General features: G+C 37.3%; 5 protein-coding genes across 9 annotated transcripts in view; 2 read left to right on the top strand and 3 right to left on the bottom strand.

The window, feature by feature from the left end:
• LOC111478458 (CDP-diacylglycerol--serine O-phosphatidyltransferase 1-like) overlaps positions 1-1,776 on the top strand; it is a 6,472-nt gene extending 4,696 nt beyond the window's left edge. For 3 of the 5 annotated variants that reach the window (XM_023123004.1, XM_023122767.1, XM_023122839.1), the window contains 4 exons: positions 617-708; positions 903-1,168; positions 1,250-1,338; positions 1,417-1,776. In XM_023123004.1, the coding sequence (XP_022978772.1) occupies positions 617-708; positions 903-1,168; positions 1,250-1,338; positions 1,417-1,547 (578 nt within the window). In that variant the 3' untranslated portion in view covers positions 1,548-1,776. The remainder of the gene's footprint in view (positions 1-616; positions 709-902; positions 1,169-1,249; positions 1,339-1,416) is intronic. The other 2 variants (XM_023123079.1, XM_023122927.1) reach the window with 1 other exon arrangement.
• A 1,038-nt stretch (positions 1,777-2,814) lies between these two features.
• Positions 2,815-5,808, bottom strand: LOC111467272 (pentatricopeptide repeat-containing protein At1g22960, mitochondrial). The gene is made up of 2 exons (XM_023112492.1): positions 3,301-5,808; positions 2,815-3,203 (listed from the first exon to the last, which is right to left on the bottom strand). Exon 1 carries the CDS (start codon positions 5,611-5,613, stop codon positions 3,424-3,426), a length of 2,190 nt encoding a protein of 729 aa, XP_022968260.1. The 5' UTR covers positions 5,614-5,808; the 3' UTR covers positions 2,815-3,203; positions 3,301-3,423.
• A 984-nt stretch (positions 5,809-6,792) lies between these two features.
• Positions 6,793-9,378, top strand: LOC111481370 (sec-independent protein translocase protein TATC, chloroplastic). Its single transcript, XM_023126797.1, has 4 exons — positions 6,793-7,159; positions 7,638-7,924; positions 8,568-8,858; positions 8,974-9,378. The coding sequence occupies exons 1-4, from the start codon at positions 6,904-6,906 to the stop codon at positions 9,181-9,183; spliced, it is 1,044 nt and encodes a 347-aa protein (XP_022982565.1). The 5' UTR covers positions 6,793-6,903; the 3' UTR covers positions 9,184-9,378.
• A 24-nt stretch (positions 9,379-9,402) lies between these two features.
• Positions 9,403-11,601, bottom strand: LOC111487553. The gene is made up of 4 exons (XM_023135006.1): positions 11,451-11,601; positions 11,281-11,370; positions 10,818-11,019; positions 9,403-10,190 (listed from the first exon to the last, which is right to left on the bottom strand). Exons 1-4 carry the CDS (start codon positions 11,523-11,525, stop codon positions 9,454-9,456), a joined length of 1,104 nt encoding a protein of 367 aa, XP_022990774.1. The 5' UTR covers positions 11,526-11,601; the 3' UTR covers positions 9,403-9,453.
• A 1,728-nt stretch (positions 11,602-13,329) lies between these two features.
• On the bottom strand, positions 13,330-15,717 carry LOC111478061 (protein DETOXIFICATION 12-like). The gene is made up of 7 exons (XM_023122181.1): positions 15,436-15,717; positions 14,668-15,212; positions 14,495-14,581; positions 14,347-14,403; positions 14,013-14,251; positions 13,717-13,922; positions 13,330-13,569 (listed from the first exon to the last, which is right to left on the bottom strand). The coding sequence occupies exons 1-7, from the start codon at positions 15,670-15,672 to the stop codon at positions 13,498-13,500; spliced, it is 1,443 nt and encodes a 480-aa protein (XP_022977949.1). The 5' UTR covers positions 15,673-15,717; the 3' UTR covers positions 13,330-13,497.
• Between the last annotated feature and the right edge of the window lie 888 nt (positions 15,718-16,605).

Below are 16,605 nucleotides of genomic sequence, written 5' to 3'. Positions count from 1 at the left end.
AAAAAAAAAAAAAAAAAAAAAAAAAAAAAAAAAAAAAAAGGGAAGGAAGTTACTTGGCCGTATATATATAAACATATAATACCAATTGTTATATGCTCTTTTATCTTTCTATAAACCCCTGGTTATGGATTTGTCAGAGAAAATGTTATGTTTCATGTGGATGATGTAGCTATGATATGGATATGGTTTTTAATTATGAAAATCTAAGTTATAAAAATAGCATGATGGCCTTGTGGAGTTCTACTTTGGTGTTAAGAAATGTCACTATCCCAATTGAGTTTGAGCGCAGAAAACCTGCCTTTGTAGGGTCAAGGAAGCTTGTAGGTTATTAAATCCTAGGTAGGTGACCACCATGGATTGAACTCATTCCGCTCCCTATTGACCACTAGGTCAACCTATAATGGTTGTATAAGTTTCATTATCGGACGAGTTCTTAGCAACATGGAAGTAGAGACCAACCAGTCATTGCATTGTAGCTTTTTTGTCATACAAAGTCCAATTCCATAAATTCTATGATTGTACAGTGACTTTGGACTATAAGGTTAAAGAACGGATGTGCGAATTCTGTTAGTTTGTGTTTTAGTTGAAGGCCTTCGTTTCTATTACTGTTTTGCAGGAATATGGGCAGGAATGCGTACGGTCCGATACTTCGATGGGAAAACATACAAATGGGTTGGTCTAAGTCGTCAGCCTAATATTATTGGAAAAGTAAGCCTTGCATTAATTTCCTATCAAGAAATAAAATAATCAAGTATTCGTATCCTTAACTATAGGAATTACTGTCCCTTCAACTGTGAACCATGAGCTGACTTACAAGTTTATCTGGGAAACTTGCTTGGCTGTTCTGATATGTGATCTTGACTCTTTCAGTGGTAACTGTGCTAGGATCTAATAGTGAGTAGTCTTATATCCAGGTGAAACGGACCTTGGGACAGTTCACTCCAGCACAATGGGATAAAGATGAATGGCATCCCTTACTCGGTCCATGGCGTTTCATTCAAGTTCTTGCTCTTTGCATCGTCTTCCTGACGGTGGAGCTTAACACATTCTTTTTGAAGTACTGTCTCTGGGTTCCTCCTAGAAACCCTGTAATAGTATACAGGTTGGTTTTATGGTGGTTAATCGCCATACCGACCATTCGTGAGTACAACGTTTACCTTCAAGACAGGTTTTCACTCCTTCCCTCTGTGTTTGTTTGTTTGTTTGTTTGGGATTTATGAATCTTTTAATGCATTACTCTGTATTCCAGGAAACCGGTGAAAAAAATTGGAGCATTTTGTTGGCTCTCTCTGGCCATTTGCGTGGTTGAGCTTCTAATTTGCATCAAGTTTGGGCATGGTTTGGCTCTTGCTCTTGTAAAACTTGTTTCTGTTGCTTATTGATGAAATACTAATTAATAGGATTCCTTTATTTTAGGTTTATATCCCAAACCAATGCCATCTTGGTTGGTGCAGTTCTGGATATCTGTTGGAGTTTGCCTTGTGTTATTCCTGCTTGTTTGGAGCTGGCAACTTCACCAATTGGTTGCAAGCAAAAAGTGGAAATAATTTGTATTCATTTCTTCATAGGGACAAAACAGAAAATAATTCTTTTGATTTCATGGGACTCCCATTCATCATAATGTAAAATTTGTAATGCATTTTGTAGATAGCATCAGGCTTTCCATTAGGCTACTAAGTCGTCACCGGGAGATTTTTCTTTGGGGTTGAGGGAAGAATGTATTTTTATATTGTGCTAACTTTTATAAAATTTAATTCATTGGCATTGCATTGCCTTTATCAGGCCTGACAAGCGGTCCACAGTGTTGCATCCCTCTACTCATTTGGTCCATGCACATCGCTCTCTCGAGGAAGTTGACCGCCTATCCTAGATCTTTCCAACTTCAAGAAGATTCCGAACTCAATCTGGTTTAGTATCAAGGTGATTCTCTTTCTAAATACATGGGTCCGTGCAGCATTTCTCCACAATATTGTTATGATCAACTAATGAAAAAGTATCTAAACATAAATACTTATTTCATCTTTGGTACTATCCAACTTTAAAATGCATTACCTCGTTCAATAAAGTTGAAAAGCTAAAATGGAAGCATATTTGTACAATGGGGACAGAACCTTCCACATTTTAAAGAGAGGACTACAAGAAAGAATATTATCAATCCACTTATCCATTTACGTTGTGAATGTGTATACTGTGATTAGCTGGCCGTTTAAGTGTTTGATGCAAGCATCAGAAATAGTGCTTGTTTCCATTAAAGCATGTCCAAGAACTTCACCATTTCTGTCAGTAGTGACTATATAAAGTCATGTCGATAATCAATTGGCCACAATAATGACAAAAATGGCATACAGATATGTCTTGCTTTTTTGAAATGGTAAGAAAACATACAAAATTCTTCTGAACTGTGAGGCCAATTAGATTGAAAGGAAGAACAAAACTTGGCCAAGATCAGACAGATGAGAAACATAGTAATACATAATGTTTCTTGTCAACAGATTACAAAGATACAGATCTCATCAAACATTGCTAACCTTTTTAGTTGTTCCACCCACTCAGTAAACGTTCACAGAATAATTATAGAGCATTTACAAAATACTTCAGGCAGCCATGAGCCATGACAATGAAAAACAAATCAACTGCTATAACACTTTGCATCAGGCAAGAAAGGGTTCACACCCCATCCTTATTTAGAGTTCATAAAAGGATCATAAAACTACTTCAAAAGAGTTGTTCTGTTGGAATTTTTAGAAGAATTTGGCCAAAAGTTGATGTTTGTTTCAAAAAATGTAATAAAAAAGAAGAAAACTAAAAATGAAGTGGTAACTAAAGGAGGCCTAAATAAACCATTACTAAACATTAAGGACAGAAAATAATTATTCATTCTTTTCTTTCTATCTATCCTTTTCCTCACAGAGCCAAGCTAATCAAACAAAATCGATTATTTCCTCAAGCTAAAGATCAACAAACACAAGAAGATACAAGTTGATGACCTCCCTTCCCTTCCCCTACCCTCCAAGGTACTTATACAGTTTGAAATCAAATGTATACCTGATGCAGTGATGATCACTCTTCATGAACTATCTTGTGGGACACGACCAACGTCTTTGTTGAACACTGATTTCAGCGTAAACTCTGTTGCAGAAAGTAATGAACCAAAAAGGGACTAATGAAATGCATCCTCAATCCATAAAGCTTTCAATTACATCCTGTAAACCAGACAATATTGATTACTAACTAGAATTTACCAAAAAGATTTGGATTGAATGTTGCGAAAATACAAGTGCTTGAGGAGAAAAACCTTACCAAATGAATTGTTCGAGGTTAATTGTTTCAATGAAGTTCTGAGAGGTTAACCATCAATAGATAGGATAAATGTACACTGGATTCATCAGTCTCTAACTTGAGAATCCATTATTGCCTTCATCATCACCTGCCATTTACATTATCTTCAACATTTTGAATCAAACTCTCTACACGCTGTATTGCATGGACTTTAAAATCTGTATGTAGATTTTTCAGAAGCACGCCATGCGTAAAAGAATCGGGTTGAATTTCTCGATCTAGCATTTCTCTGTACAATCTTAGAGCCTCTTCCCAATAATCCATATTGCAGTTCTCATTTATTAATATGGTATAACTAAACTTATTTGGAAGAATTCCTTTTTCTTCCATCTCATCGAAATATTTATAAGCCTCGTCCAATCTCCTCACCTTGCAAAACCCATTAATTATTGCATTGTATGTGATTACGTTTGCTGGAACGCCCTTCTCGAGCATTTTCGAGAAGTACATAAATGCTAGATCCAGCATTCCCTTAGCTGCATGTGCATGAATGAGAACCGTATATGTTACTACAGAAGGGGCTAAACCCTTGCTGAGCATTTCATTGAAAATCTCTCTTGCCTTCCTCAAGTGCCCGTTTTTCATGAAAGCGTTAATGATACTAGTATACGTCACATGGTCTGGAACAAGACCGTTGTGAACCATATTCTCTAACAGATCACACGCCTCTTGAAGGTTTCCCTGTTCACAAAGTCCATGCACGAAAACGTTGTATGTGACGACATCTGGAGGGATACCCTCGGCCAACATTTCTTCTCGCATGCTATATGCTACAGATGTATCACCGAGCTTCATTTCTCCTACTATTCGAGTAATGTAAGCAAAACGATCAGGCTTCAACCCCTTGCACAACATCTCATCAAAGAACTCTCTGGCCATTGATAAATTCCCCAACTTGCAAGACCCATTAACCAGTATAGTATATGTAAAGATGTCAGGGAATAACCCTTGATCAATCATTTCCTTTTTCAACCTTAAAGCAACATCCAAGTAACCCAACCTGCAAAGCCCATATATAAGAGTATTATATGTTACCACGGTCGGAACGAGATCTCTGCATTTCAATTCATCAAACAAGAGAAAGGCCTCACTTATACTCCCAGACCTACAGTAACCATACAGTAAGATGTTGAACGAAACGATGTCTGGCATAAAGTTGCTTTTAAACATATCAGAAAACTGGAGTCTAGCATCTGTCACTTGCCCCCACTTACAAAGGCCGTACATGAGAGTATTATAAGTCGATAAGGTAGGGAAAGCTCTTCGATTCATCATTTCTTCCACAAGATCAAACGCTTCAACAAACAGTCCTTTCTTGCAAAAACCATTGATCAAAGGATTATATGTGTATGCCGAAACGTTGAGTCCAGAATTCAACATCTCTTCAATAAGTTCCTTTGCTTGTTCAAGCTTTCCTTTCTTCGACAACCCATTGACCAACACGTTGTAGGTTACATCATTTGGGAAACACCCTCTCTTTTGCATCTCTGACAGAAGCTCTAAAGCTTGATGTACTTGCCCCTCCTTGCAAAAGGAATCCAACATGGTATTAAACGTGACAATAGTTGGCTTAATCCCAAACTGTTCCATCATCCTATAAACAGTTTTAGCTTTACTCACGAGATTCTCATCTCTTAGAACCCTGAGAATCCTATTACAGTTCTTGACATCAGGCAGTAAACCATTCCGAATCATTTTATCAAAAACCAACAAGCATTCATCAACCATTGATTTCTTCGTGCATATCAACAATAGAATATCAAGAAGCTTAATTGAAGCCTCTAAACACAAATGCCCAGCAATTAAAACATCAACAACTCCGTGCATTTCAATGCTAACCACCCTCTCCATCACCCAATACGCAGAACCCATCAAATTATTCTGAGCAAGAATATCAAGAATAGCACAGAACACAAATTCCGATCCCTTAAAATCGGGCTGCGCCTCGACCCATCGGAAGAAACGCAAGGCAACTCTAGGCCTGATTCGAATGGAATTGAGGACTCGAATAAACAAGTCAGGGTCAATGATCACGGCACTAAATTGATCGGAGACCCAGTTATTGTTGCAAAAGGCCCAGGGCTTTTCTTCAATAGTGTCGAAGATGAGGTCTCTATAATGGGATTCCGATAGGGTTGCTATGGAGTTGTTTAGAGTGCAGGAAGGGAGCAATGAAGAGAAGGGGAGGAGAAGGCGTACCTTGAAAGAGAAAGGGTACTTAGCAGCTGTGGCGGCTATGGTCTTTGAAGCTCTAACGCAGAAGCAGAGGGTCATTGAGTAGAGAAGCTACACCATGCGTGGAACTGGCGCTCCTAAACAAGTAGAAATCTTGATGAAGGAGAAGGAAGGGAGTTCGGGTTCAGAACAAATTGCATACACATATTGAATATGACGGCGTGGCTCAACTCAGACGCCGCAACCATCCACCCTCGCCCTCCCCTGCCCTCGCTTTCAGATCTCACCCCAATAACACGCTTGCTAAATCTCTAAATAATTAAATTCCATCTAAAATTATCTCTTTTTTTTTTTTTTGCTAAAAAAAAACACCGAATTTCATTTTTTAAATTTGAATTAATTTCTATTCAATTATTGAATTTTAATTTGATTTCTGATGAGTTGTTTATGTGAAATTTGTTAGTAGGGTTTACAAAAGAAGAAATCTACTTTCGGTTAAAAAAAAATTAGGTTTAAAAACACGTTCTCTCTAATATTTAGTATCAAATCATCCCATATCTCAGGACATTTGGTCATTCTGGCTTACTCGAATACATTCGTTGGGAACTAGTCCATGTGTCGATCATCTCACGAGACATTTCAAACATCCATCCATTTAGTTCTTAAACCATTTACGGCATACATTCCAGATAGTGGGTGCACAATTCAACCTCCAACATATGGGTTGGGGCACAATACTGGAACACCCGTATTGTCGAGTACTGTTCTTGAAAAATCCATTTTGAAGGAAGCCGCCTAAGACAATCGTCTCGGAAGGAATGCTTGCCCACACTGTAACACACATGTGCCACAGGGTAGCTCACTCAAGTCACAAAGCTCAGAGGTAGTGGAGAGCCGATTTAATCTATGGACATTCTATCGACACGTAATGATTTAGTTCTTTGTTGTATAAATACTATTAAATCTTAATGAAAATTTTCGAAGATGTAGATTGATGAATGGATTGGAGGATCAAATTTGTTTATAAATCGTAAAACTGAAGTCGTTATCGTGGGCCGTATATTTAATGGGCCTAAAGTATAGGCCGGATAGAATTAGTGGGCCTAAATTATAGGCCAGAGAATTAATGGGCCTAAATTATAGGCCGGATAGAACTAATGGGCCTAAATTGAGAGCCGATTTTGAGCTGACAGCTTATTTTAGATTTGATACAAAGTTTTATGCTAAGTTACGCCTCTGGGCTTGGAAGCACGCAAGTACACCCCCAAAATATTATCATCCTCAAGTAAGGTCCAAAAATTGATGACTTAGATTTTTCGGAGGAGTTCTGATTTTTCGGCATAACGCTGAAAGCCCCCATCGATTTTGATTCAGAAAGATAAAGAAGAGATGGGAAGCATTAGCGGTGCTCTGACATCGCATTTGCAGCTCAGTCACTGCCGTTTCTCAGCTATAACCTCTCACTCTCAGCTTGCTTCAGCTCGAATTAGCCCAACGTCGAGAAGGTCGAAGTTGCGGTTCTCCAATTTGCTCAGCCGTAGAAATTTCAACAGATTTGTGTGTTCTGCTGTCGATGACGACGTAAGAGAGAAGCAGACAGATTTGGGTGGTGGAAATCGTTCCACCGTCGTCGAGGATGTGCCAGGTACTAATATTACCAAAACCATGTTTTATATCAAGGTCTTTTCGTCTGAAAGTCGTGCTTGGTTATAGTTTGCGATTCCAAACCATTTTGGAAGCTTTTTGTGACATGGTTAAACTGCTTATTTCTTTGGTTTTCCCTTATTAGCAATCGGATTACGTAGTGTTCGTCCTTAATTTTGTTTAGAACGTGCGCGTGATAGGATTAATCCTAGAAATTACCTGTGTCTAATAGAGAAGTATGTTCTTGTTAGATTTTTAGTTGAGCTTACGTGAGTCCAGGATTTGAAGGGCATAAGTGGATTTCTGTGGATCCATTATCCAGGAGGGATAAAACTTATTGGGACTGTTCATGCTCTCAAATTTAAATGTTCATTGTATATATTTGTTCCTACCTACTAAATGATGTGGCTTCATAAATTTGATGCTATAATTGATATACAAGTTGCTAATACCCCATTTTTTCATGGAAAAATAAATAGATATCGCCGAAAGCTCAACAAATGGGGCTCCAGAAAAGAGTGATGTATATAACTTTCTGTATCCCAGTAAAGATCTACTTCCAGATGATAAAGAAATGAGCGTGTTTGATCATCTTGAAGAACTACGTCAGAGGATATTTGTGTCAGTTTTGGCGGTGGGAGCTGCAATTCTTGGATGCTTTGCATTTTCGAAAGAACTCGTCTTAATTCTTGAAGCTCCAGTTAAGGAACAAGGTGTAAGGTTCCTGCAGCTTGGCCCTGGGGAGTTTTTCTTTACAACATTGAAGGTCAGAACTTTGAATGATGAAATATAATTGCATTATTAGTATAATCATTTTTATGGACTTGCGAGTTGTGAGCATGGTGACCATCCATTTGGGTAGCTATTGATACTAAAATTGGATACAACAACAAGAATCTAATTAGATATTAAGAACATAGAAAAGTACACTGTATATCGTTATTTGAAATCAGCTTTTTAGTTATATGATGATTTTGCACTAGGATGCATTCTGAATATGCAAACGTAACGAAGCTATGGCATCGCTTACCCTTTTTATTTGTTAGTATCTCGATGTTGAATTAGAACACTTTCCTTACTGTATCTATCATTTTGGTGTGTATTTATATTAAGAGTCTTGTGGAGGAGAATTTCACACTGATCTTACTAAAGAAGTGAGAAAGTGCTCCACGATGGGTCGTGTCGAATCTTAAGATAGCGCATGTTTCAATTGTAGTTCTTCGGTTGAGTTTGTTCTTTTATTCAAATGCAGCCAATTCCTGGTGCCCATTCTTCATTCCCAATATTAAATATTGTTTCTGATTTGTGTTTAATTCCAAAATTCATTCTCCACTTCCCATATGCAGTTGTATATTAGCGCATGTTGTTGATGGGGTCAATAACAGTAAAATTCTCCTTGTGCGCTCCAGGTATCAGGATACTGTGGCCTTCTCCTTGGAAGTCCTGTCATCCTCTATGAGATTATTGCGTTTGTTCTTCCAGGATTGACAAGGGCAGAAAGACGGTTTCTTGGGCCTATCGTCCTAGGCTCTTCTGTACTTTTTTATGCAGGAATTGCCTTCTCCTACATAGTTTTGACACCAGCAGCTCTAAATTTCTTTGTTAGTTATGCTGAAGGAGCTGTTGAGTCCTTGTGGTCCATAGATCAATACTTCGAATTCGTTCTCGTCCTTATGTTCAGTACAGGCTTGTCTTTCCAGGTAAAGATTTTGCTTCATAAATGAATTGGCAGTGATATCCAATAGTAAATCATTCATGGTAATTTCGTCCTATGGAGCTAGCTTTTTGACAGCGTTCATTTCATCGTATTTGTAGGTTCCAGTAATACAGATTCTACTCGGACAACTTGGACTGGTCTCAGGAGACCAAATGTTATCGATTTGGAGATACGTTGTTGTTGGTGCAGTGGTGGCAGCTGCTGTACTCACACCATCAACAGACCCCTTAACTCAGGTGCTTCTGGCGGCTCCCCTGCTGGGTCTTTACTTGGGGGGTGCCTGGGTGGTCAAGCTCTCAGGGCGATAAATTCAACCCTGGTTTGTCAGCACTGTGAGAATTCTGTACATTCATGGAATTCTATTGTGTAGTGTAATTGCAACACCAATTAATAGAAGGGAATATACGTTCCACGAATCTTTCTAAACTACTCTGCTTGTCACTGTAAAAATAGGTAATTTTTTCTGTTATGAATTACACAATAATAGAAATCTGTTTCTTTCATGACAAGAACTAGACCTATAGTAACAAAACTGGATCCGAGGCTGTAGATATATCAGATTAGATGGATAATCTCGTTTAGACGTTTAACGTTACATTCTGCCTTCTACTTTCTAGAATTCTACTTTCTAGATCAGAATCTGTGAAGCCACCTAGTTCGATCTCGAGCTGCTTCAATGAATTTCGGAGATTGTTGCATGCCTGAAGAAAGCCTTCCGAATTACCATTAAGACCTCCCAACTCTGCCTGCATATTGTCAAGAAAGCTAGAAATTTTCTCAGAAGCTTCTTTAATGGCTGGGACCTCTTGTGGGGGATAAAGACGAGCTCCAAGCTCGTCGACCTGTACTCCAATTCCTTGGCATAGCCTCAATAGATTCTCCAAGGTTGCTAAGTTACTTTCGTTGGTTTCATTTTCCAGCTTAAGCAAACTAGTGATAGAGCGAATGAGTTCCTTAATAACTTGAAGTATTGAAGATATGATGCTAATAGCAGATTGAGCAACTCTCATCTCTTCGGCTGACAAATCGTTACCTATATCGGCATCACCGCTTGTATTACCCTCATCCTGCAAGTGCAAACTGCTTTCAACCTTGCTAGATGATTGTTCGGGAGCGTCGTCCAAGTCAGAGGGACCTTGTTTAAGCTCCTTCATTTCTCGGAGGACGTCCTTCACTGATACAGCAACCTGCATTATTGCTCGGCCAATTGCAGTTACATTTGTGGAAGGAGCTTTCTTAAGAGAAGAGCAAGCTTCCCAAACTGCACCAACCAACTGCGGAACTACTTGGTTTTGATCCTTACTATCCCGAGGTCCTGAAAAGTTCATTCACCAAGGTTAACACTAGTTCTATCAAAAGAGTAGAACAGAATTGCAAACATGAATTCACAACAACGAATAAATGAATTTAACCATATCATCAGTACTCTACGATGGAAACTTAACTCCATGATATTGTAATAGATAGTCTAGTTTAACATGAACTCAAGGGTACTCCCAAGTCTCCAACTGATATCATGGGAGTTCAACTAAACCATCATCTTCCATAATTCAGCGTCAGATTTCTTGAATCAATGCATTATAGTTGCAACATTATACAAAATATATGATGTCAAAATTCTCGGTCACTACTTGTTCGGTTCAATCGAAACGACATCCAGAGCCGTTTAAACATAAAAAAAGACAAGTAGATACTAGAAAATGATGAATCAAACAAAAAAATCAATGTACAACAAGATCTAGATCATACATCAAAGAGGTCCTGACGCAGAAAAAGGAACAGCAAACAATGAACTTATTCTTCAAAACTTTTCCTGTGGGATAACCTAATATTAGTCCAAGCTACTCGTGTTTATGACTGTAGAGAATAGTTGTGAACGTATACATCATGAAGAAAATTTGGCTGGAAATTTGCGATAGAAAGAAGATGAATATTCATTTACCATATAAAGAGATGGATTCCTTCCATAACTTGGAACTTGAATCAATTACTTGTTTCACAGATGCATGGATAACAGAAGATAAAGTAGGGCCAGCACCCACTTTACTCCCATGGGAAACCAGGAGGAAACCCTGCAGCATAAGATGCCATGTTTTCCTCAATTTCTGTAACTTATAGTCTTCCTCCAGTCCACACCATTCCAGCTACAGGGCAAACAAAATATACAACCAATCAAATTCGTGCCATTGCTCATCAACTACAAGAAATCAAATTTTAGGGACATAAATGCAATCAACAAATATCTAATCGTTTGGGAGATTCTTAGAACTTAAAACGTAAAGCACAATTTCAAATCAAAACATCAAAACATCAAAAACAGATATGCCTGCAGAAACGCAATCACAATTGAAGAAAAACCGTAGAAACACTAAGAATAATGATAAACGAAGCGAAATCATACCCACAGTCGCCTGCTTGTAGACTTGGTCGCTCATTTTCAGAACATCCTCCCAGCTCACCTTTTCAAGCGAAGATGATGGATTTTGATCCAACATCTACAAGTGAAATCATATCGGAAGGCTGAGTATCCATTGAAATGCAATTTTACAAACAGAAGCTTGTCTGAAAATCAAACCTGAAAAGTTTCATGGATGGTGTTCAGATGCGAGTTGAGAGTTCGAATGAGGCGCTCTTTATCCGGTTTCCCCATCACAGTCGGCGAGCGAATCCCTCTGAGAATGGGGTGCACTTGGTTGATTCTGAGTAACAGCAGTATTGAGAATCGTGTTCCGATGGCCTGAAAAGGCCGTAATTCTTTGCTGGGGTTTACGCTTTATAGAGAATAAAACGACGTCGCTCTTGCATCTCTTCAACCTATCCCAATTCCCACTACTTTTTATTTTATTATTATTATTTATTATTTTATCTTTCTTCCTTCCAAATTATAAAAAAAATCATCGATTTTTTTTTCCTATTTCATGACAAACTTTAACTTACATAAAATAATTTAAAAGAAAATTAAATTATAATATATCAATAAAAATTACCTCAAAATTTGTTACTTCCTTCTCTCTTTTTTATTCTTTTTTTTATTTTGTTGCATTAATTTCATATTTACAAATTAAAAATCACATTTCAAAATGATTAAATGGAAAGTAGCTTAACATATTATTAATAAACTCAAAATTGGTACTTACAAAAATAAATGTTAGTAAAATATTCATATAATAGTATAAATTAATTTCTAAAACATTGTATTATAGTATAAACTCGAGACCAACTCCAAAATTCTAGGTTAAACAAAATAACATGACATAATAACTAAACAGCACGACACAGTAACTTGAGGTTTCAAAACTCCAAGTTAAACAAAACAACACGAATATAATAACGCGAGGCTTCAAGACTCTCCACAATGATATGACATTGTCCATTTAAGCATAAGCTTCCATGTCTTTGCTTTAGGTGTCCCCAAAAAGTCTCAAGGAAATGAAGAGAGTATTTTTTATTATTATTAACTTATGAACATTATCTAAATTAGTCAATGTGGGGCTTTCATCGGACAGTAGCTACCTTATTTAATTAAAGTTTATGTTGTTATTTTATTAAACTCTAAACGTTAATTTTAATCAATACAATTAATTTTAAAATTTGATAAAAGAATAAAGACTAAATTTAAAGATCCGAAGTTGTAAAGTATATAAAAATAATAGCGTTGGACTTCAGAGCATATCCAATTAATAGGAATGGGCGGATCTCAGTTAAAGTCAGGCGGACTTGCTCCCTGTTGTATATGATTTGATGGGGCAACGTGAGGCCAGTTGTCTCTTTGGTGTCCCCTTCCGTTCAACATGGACCAATGATTGGAGACACCATAAAATACAATTTTCCAACATCTTGGGAATCAAAATTAGCTATTCACTGTCTATTTTTATTATATTTTTATTCTTATTCCATTCAAATATCTATTTTTTAAATTTTGACTATCAATTTCAAAATTTTATTAAAAATGACGAGGATAGAGAATCGATTAAAACTCTCATCATCTATTAGATGAGTAAACCAAACCGAATTAAATTTTTCTTCTAGACACAAATCGCTGAAGATCCAACTCACTGGTAAATGCAAAATAGATAGTTTTAACCCGGAAAACCCTAAAAAAAAGAGGAAGAGTCGTACGGGAGCCTAGACAAGACAAGACGAAAGGTCTCTCTAGAAAAATTGTGTCAAAAAAATTAAATAAAATATTTTATTAATAAAAAACAAATAATTATCAAACCATACATATTTTTCAACATAGTAGTTGCCGTATTTTGACTTTTATTAGAGTAAAGATTTAAATTAGTAATATTATGTCATCGTAATTATATAATTATAAACAGTAAAGTAAAATAAACATATTAATAATTAAGGAGTAAGTAGAATTTTTGAGATGATAATTACTCTGGATTTATTCACGTAGGTTATACCCAAATTGACAAATCGATACATAGTTAGGTAAACCTTAAAAGCATCAAAATTTAGCGAGACCACTCTCAAACGTGCACACAACAATTAAGAGCTGGACCGAAGCAGTGCTGGCTCCAATGGCTTCAAATCAAAGTTAAGTAACCAATGGGTGTGGGTCTTTGCATCAAATATTCTTCTAATATCTCATGTAGCACAGAACACAGAATCAGCATTCAAGCACTTGGCGCCTCATATTTATTTCCAAGCCCTTTGTCTTCAAACATCCTCTCCCTTGCTTCATCTGCCTGTAACATCACAGCACAAAACAATGTTCATTTGGTTCATACTATGTTCGAACTAAAACCATCAACAAATGTATGTTTCTCAGCTTTTCATCAAACAACAAAACACATGAAATGGAAGAAGATTCAAGAGAGGCTGAAGATTAGGACCTGTTTTTCCCAATTTACACGGCTCATGACGATCGCGAGTAGAAGCATCTGCACGAAAGCGCCGCTTTGGATGCCAATCCACAGGCCCCTCCCTCTCAGATTTGCCAAGAAACCAAGAGCTAAAGCAGCTGGATTTCCACAGAGATAATAAGCCCCTAAGTTTATATAAGCCCCAACACGCTGCCAACCACATCCTCTTATAATGCCTGTTTCAACAATAATAAAACAGATCAACTAGCCGTGCCAAGAAAGCCAAGGCTTATTGACATTAAACACACAAGTTTTGTTTTAACTACCAGAAACAACCCCTTGAATGGCATCAAAAATGATTGATATACAAACTAAGGGAGCCATGACAGCAACATAATCCACAACTTCTCTATCGCTGCTGAAGGCATAACCAAAAACATGTCGAAGAGCGAACAGAACCATGCTCACTATGATGATCGACACAACTGCAAGAAATATCGATGCTCCAGCAGCTACACGAGCAGCTTGCGGCTTCCCAGCTCCTAATTCATTTGAAACTCTGGTACTGCAGCACCAAGAACGAAAGCAATCCTTTCAAAATGACTGATTCATTCATGATAACAAGAAAATTTGCAAAGGTATGTATGTCTTGATACATACCTGCCAGAACTGCCGATTCCATATGCTATTGTAAATATTGTTGTCATGGTATTGAAGCTGTTCATGAATGTCATATTTCAATCATTTTCCATTTGATTCAAAAGAAACTCGTTTTTTTTTTCGATTGAGGGAGGATTTTGAAGATTACCAAACAGATAGAACTGAAGACTCCAGCTCTGGATTTGGCAGAAGCCCAGCCAATAAGATAATCAGCTCAAATGACCACCAACTAAGGCTGCAATCACCACCATTAAAATCAAACCAAGAACCCCATACTGATTATTCGAGATGATGAACACGAAGAAAGTGAAAGTAGGTTACCAAGTCATGACTGCAGAAGGGACAGCGAAGTGAAGGAAGAGTCCAATTCCTTTGAACAGCTCCATAGACACAACACCGCGAGTTTTTTCACACTTGGGGGAAAATTTCATATATAAAGCAAGAAGAATCACATTCAACCAATATGAAATACTTATGGCTAAAGCTCCACCAAGGTTTTTGAGTCCAGTTTTAAACACCAAAACCCAACAGAGAGGTATGTGCAAACAAAAGGTAATCCAACTAAATAGGAGCATGGGAAGAACAAAAACTTGCATCTGATAATATCTCATAAGTGGATGTAGAAATGCGTAAGCGAAGAGCGCAGGAATAAGCCAAATCATGAACCTCCCAACTTCACGTGATATCACAGGATCTTGGCCAACCAAAACAAGTAGCTTCCCAATGTTGATCCATAACAAAGTTATAGGGAGGCAAACAAGCAGCAGACACAATATAGCAGAGTAAACATGATTTCCAAATTTTTGATATTGTCCTGCCCCATAAGCTTGCCCACATAGTGTTTCAAGTGCACTAGCCATGCCTATCTGCAAGTTTAGTTTAAAGAACATCACAATCAGGCTTCTAAGAACGAATTCAGAGGATAACTTAGCAAACCAATTGATTTCAGAGGATTCACGGAAGTAATCTTAATCATTGAAATGGAGTAAGCAATAATTTAAAGATTACAGGATCTACAGGAAAGTACTTCAGAACATTGAACCCTAGAATACATATCAACTACATTGATGAGAAAGGAGAGGAACTTACAAGCACACTGAATCCTGTAACAGCAGCTAAAGAGACGGCTATGGCGGTGCTTGAGAGAGCGAGTTCATCGATATGACCTACAATCATTAAAGAACCAGTCTGTATCAAGAACTGAGACAGATTGATAGCAGCCAATGGGACCGCTAAGAGCCCAACAGTCTTCGCCTCCGTAAAGAAAGCATCCCATGTCGTCTCCCTGCGATTCTCGACCCATTCCAGCAATGGGGAATCGACCATGGCTATGACTAGAAACAAAATTTTTTAAAAATAATAATAATATTATTAACAAAAAAATGAACACGAAGAAGATGTATGCAGAAAATCAATGCAGCGGTAACGTTCTTATAAAGCCAGTATGAACTAAACAATGAAATACAGCTGTGTGGGTAAAGCGTGACCCAGATCTGTACACGTTTTTGCCGCTATCCAAATCTTGACTTTCTTATTCAACAATGGCTACTTCTTCCTTCCATTTACAATCACTCCCCAAATACATCAACCGACAAATATTATTCATTTTGACCCATTATATATCATCCTCACTCTCACTATATAAAAAATATTTTGTTTCTCTCTCCAATCGATGTAAGACTTCACAATCCATCCCTTACGAGACCAGCATCTTTGCTAACATGCCGCCTCAAAACCTAGCTCTAATATCATTTATAACAGTCCAAGTCCACTACTATTAAATGTTGTTCGTTTTAGCCCATTACGTATGGTCGTTAGACTCGCGATTTTAAAACGCCTCGAGAGTTTTACACACCTTTATAAGGTATGTTTCCTTCCCATCTCCAATCAACATGGACCCTACAAGAAAATGTTAATAGAAATATTGACTAAATGTTTATATTGATAATCAATATATATATATATATATATATATATATATATATATATTTATCAGAAGAATAGTTATTTACTATACTTTTCTTAAAGTATTATGAAAATTAGTGCGCCATTTGCATAGAAATAATAGAACATTGTAACCTCATAAAGGTGGCCAAGATGGCCATGTGCATTCTAAGCTTAGCTACTTATTAGAAAGACCTTTGAATTCAAGGTACCTAGATTTAGAGGTTTTTTTTTTTTTTTTTCTTTTTCAAATATTAAAACATTTAAAATAGTAGGCATGGAGGAGCATGGGAGTAAAATAAACCCATTTGAATT

Source organism: Cucurbita maxima, unplaced genomic scaffold, assembly GCF_002738345.1.
Source record: "Cucurbita maxima cultivar Rimu unplaced genomic scaffold, Cmax_1.0 Cma_Scf00001, whole genome shotgun sequence".
Classification (NCBI taxonomy): domain Eukaryota; kingdom Viridiplantae; phylum Streptophyta; class Magnoliopsida; order Cucurbitales; family Cucurbitaceae; genus Cucurbita; species Cucurbita maxima.
The sequence above is the reverse complement of the archived record's forward strand: the minus strand, read 5'-3'. Positions and strand labels throughout refer to the sequence as shown.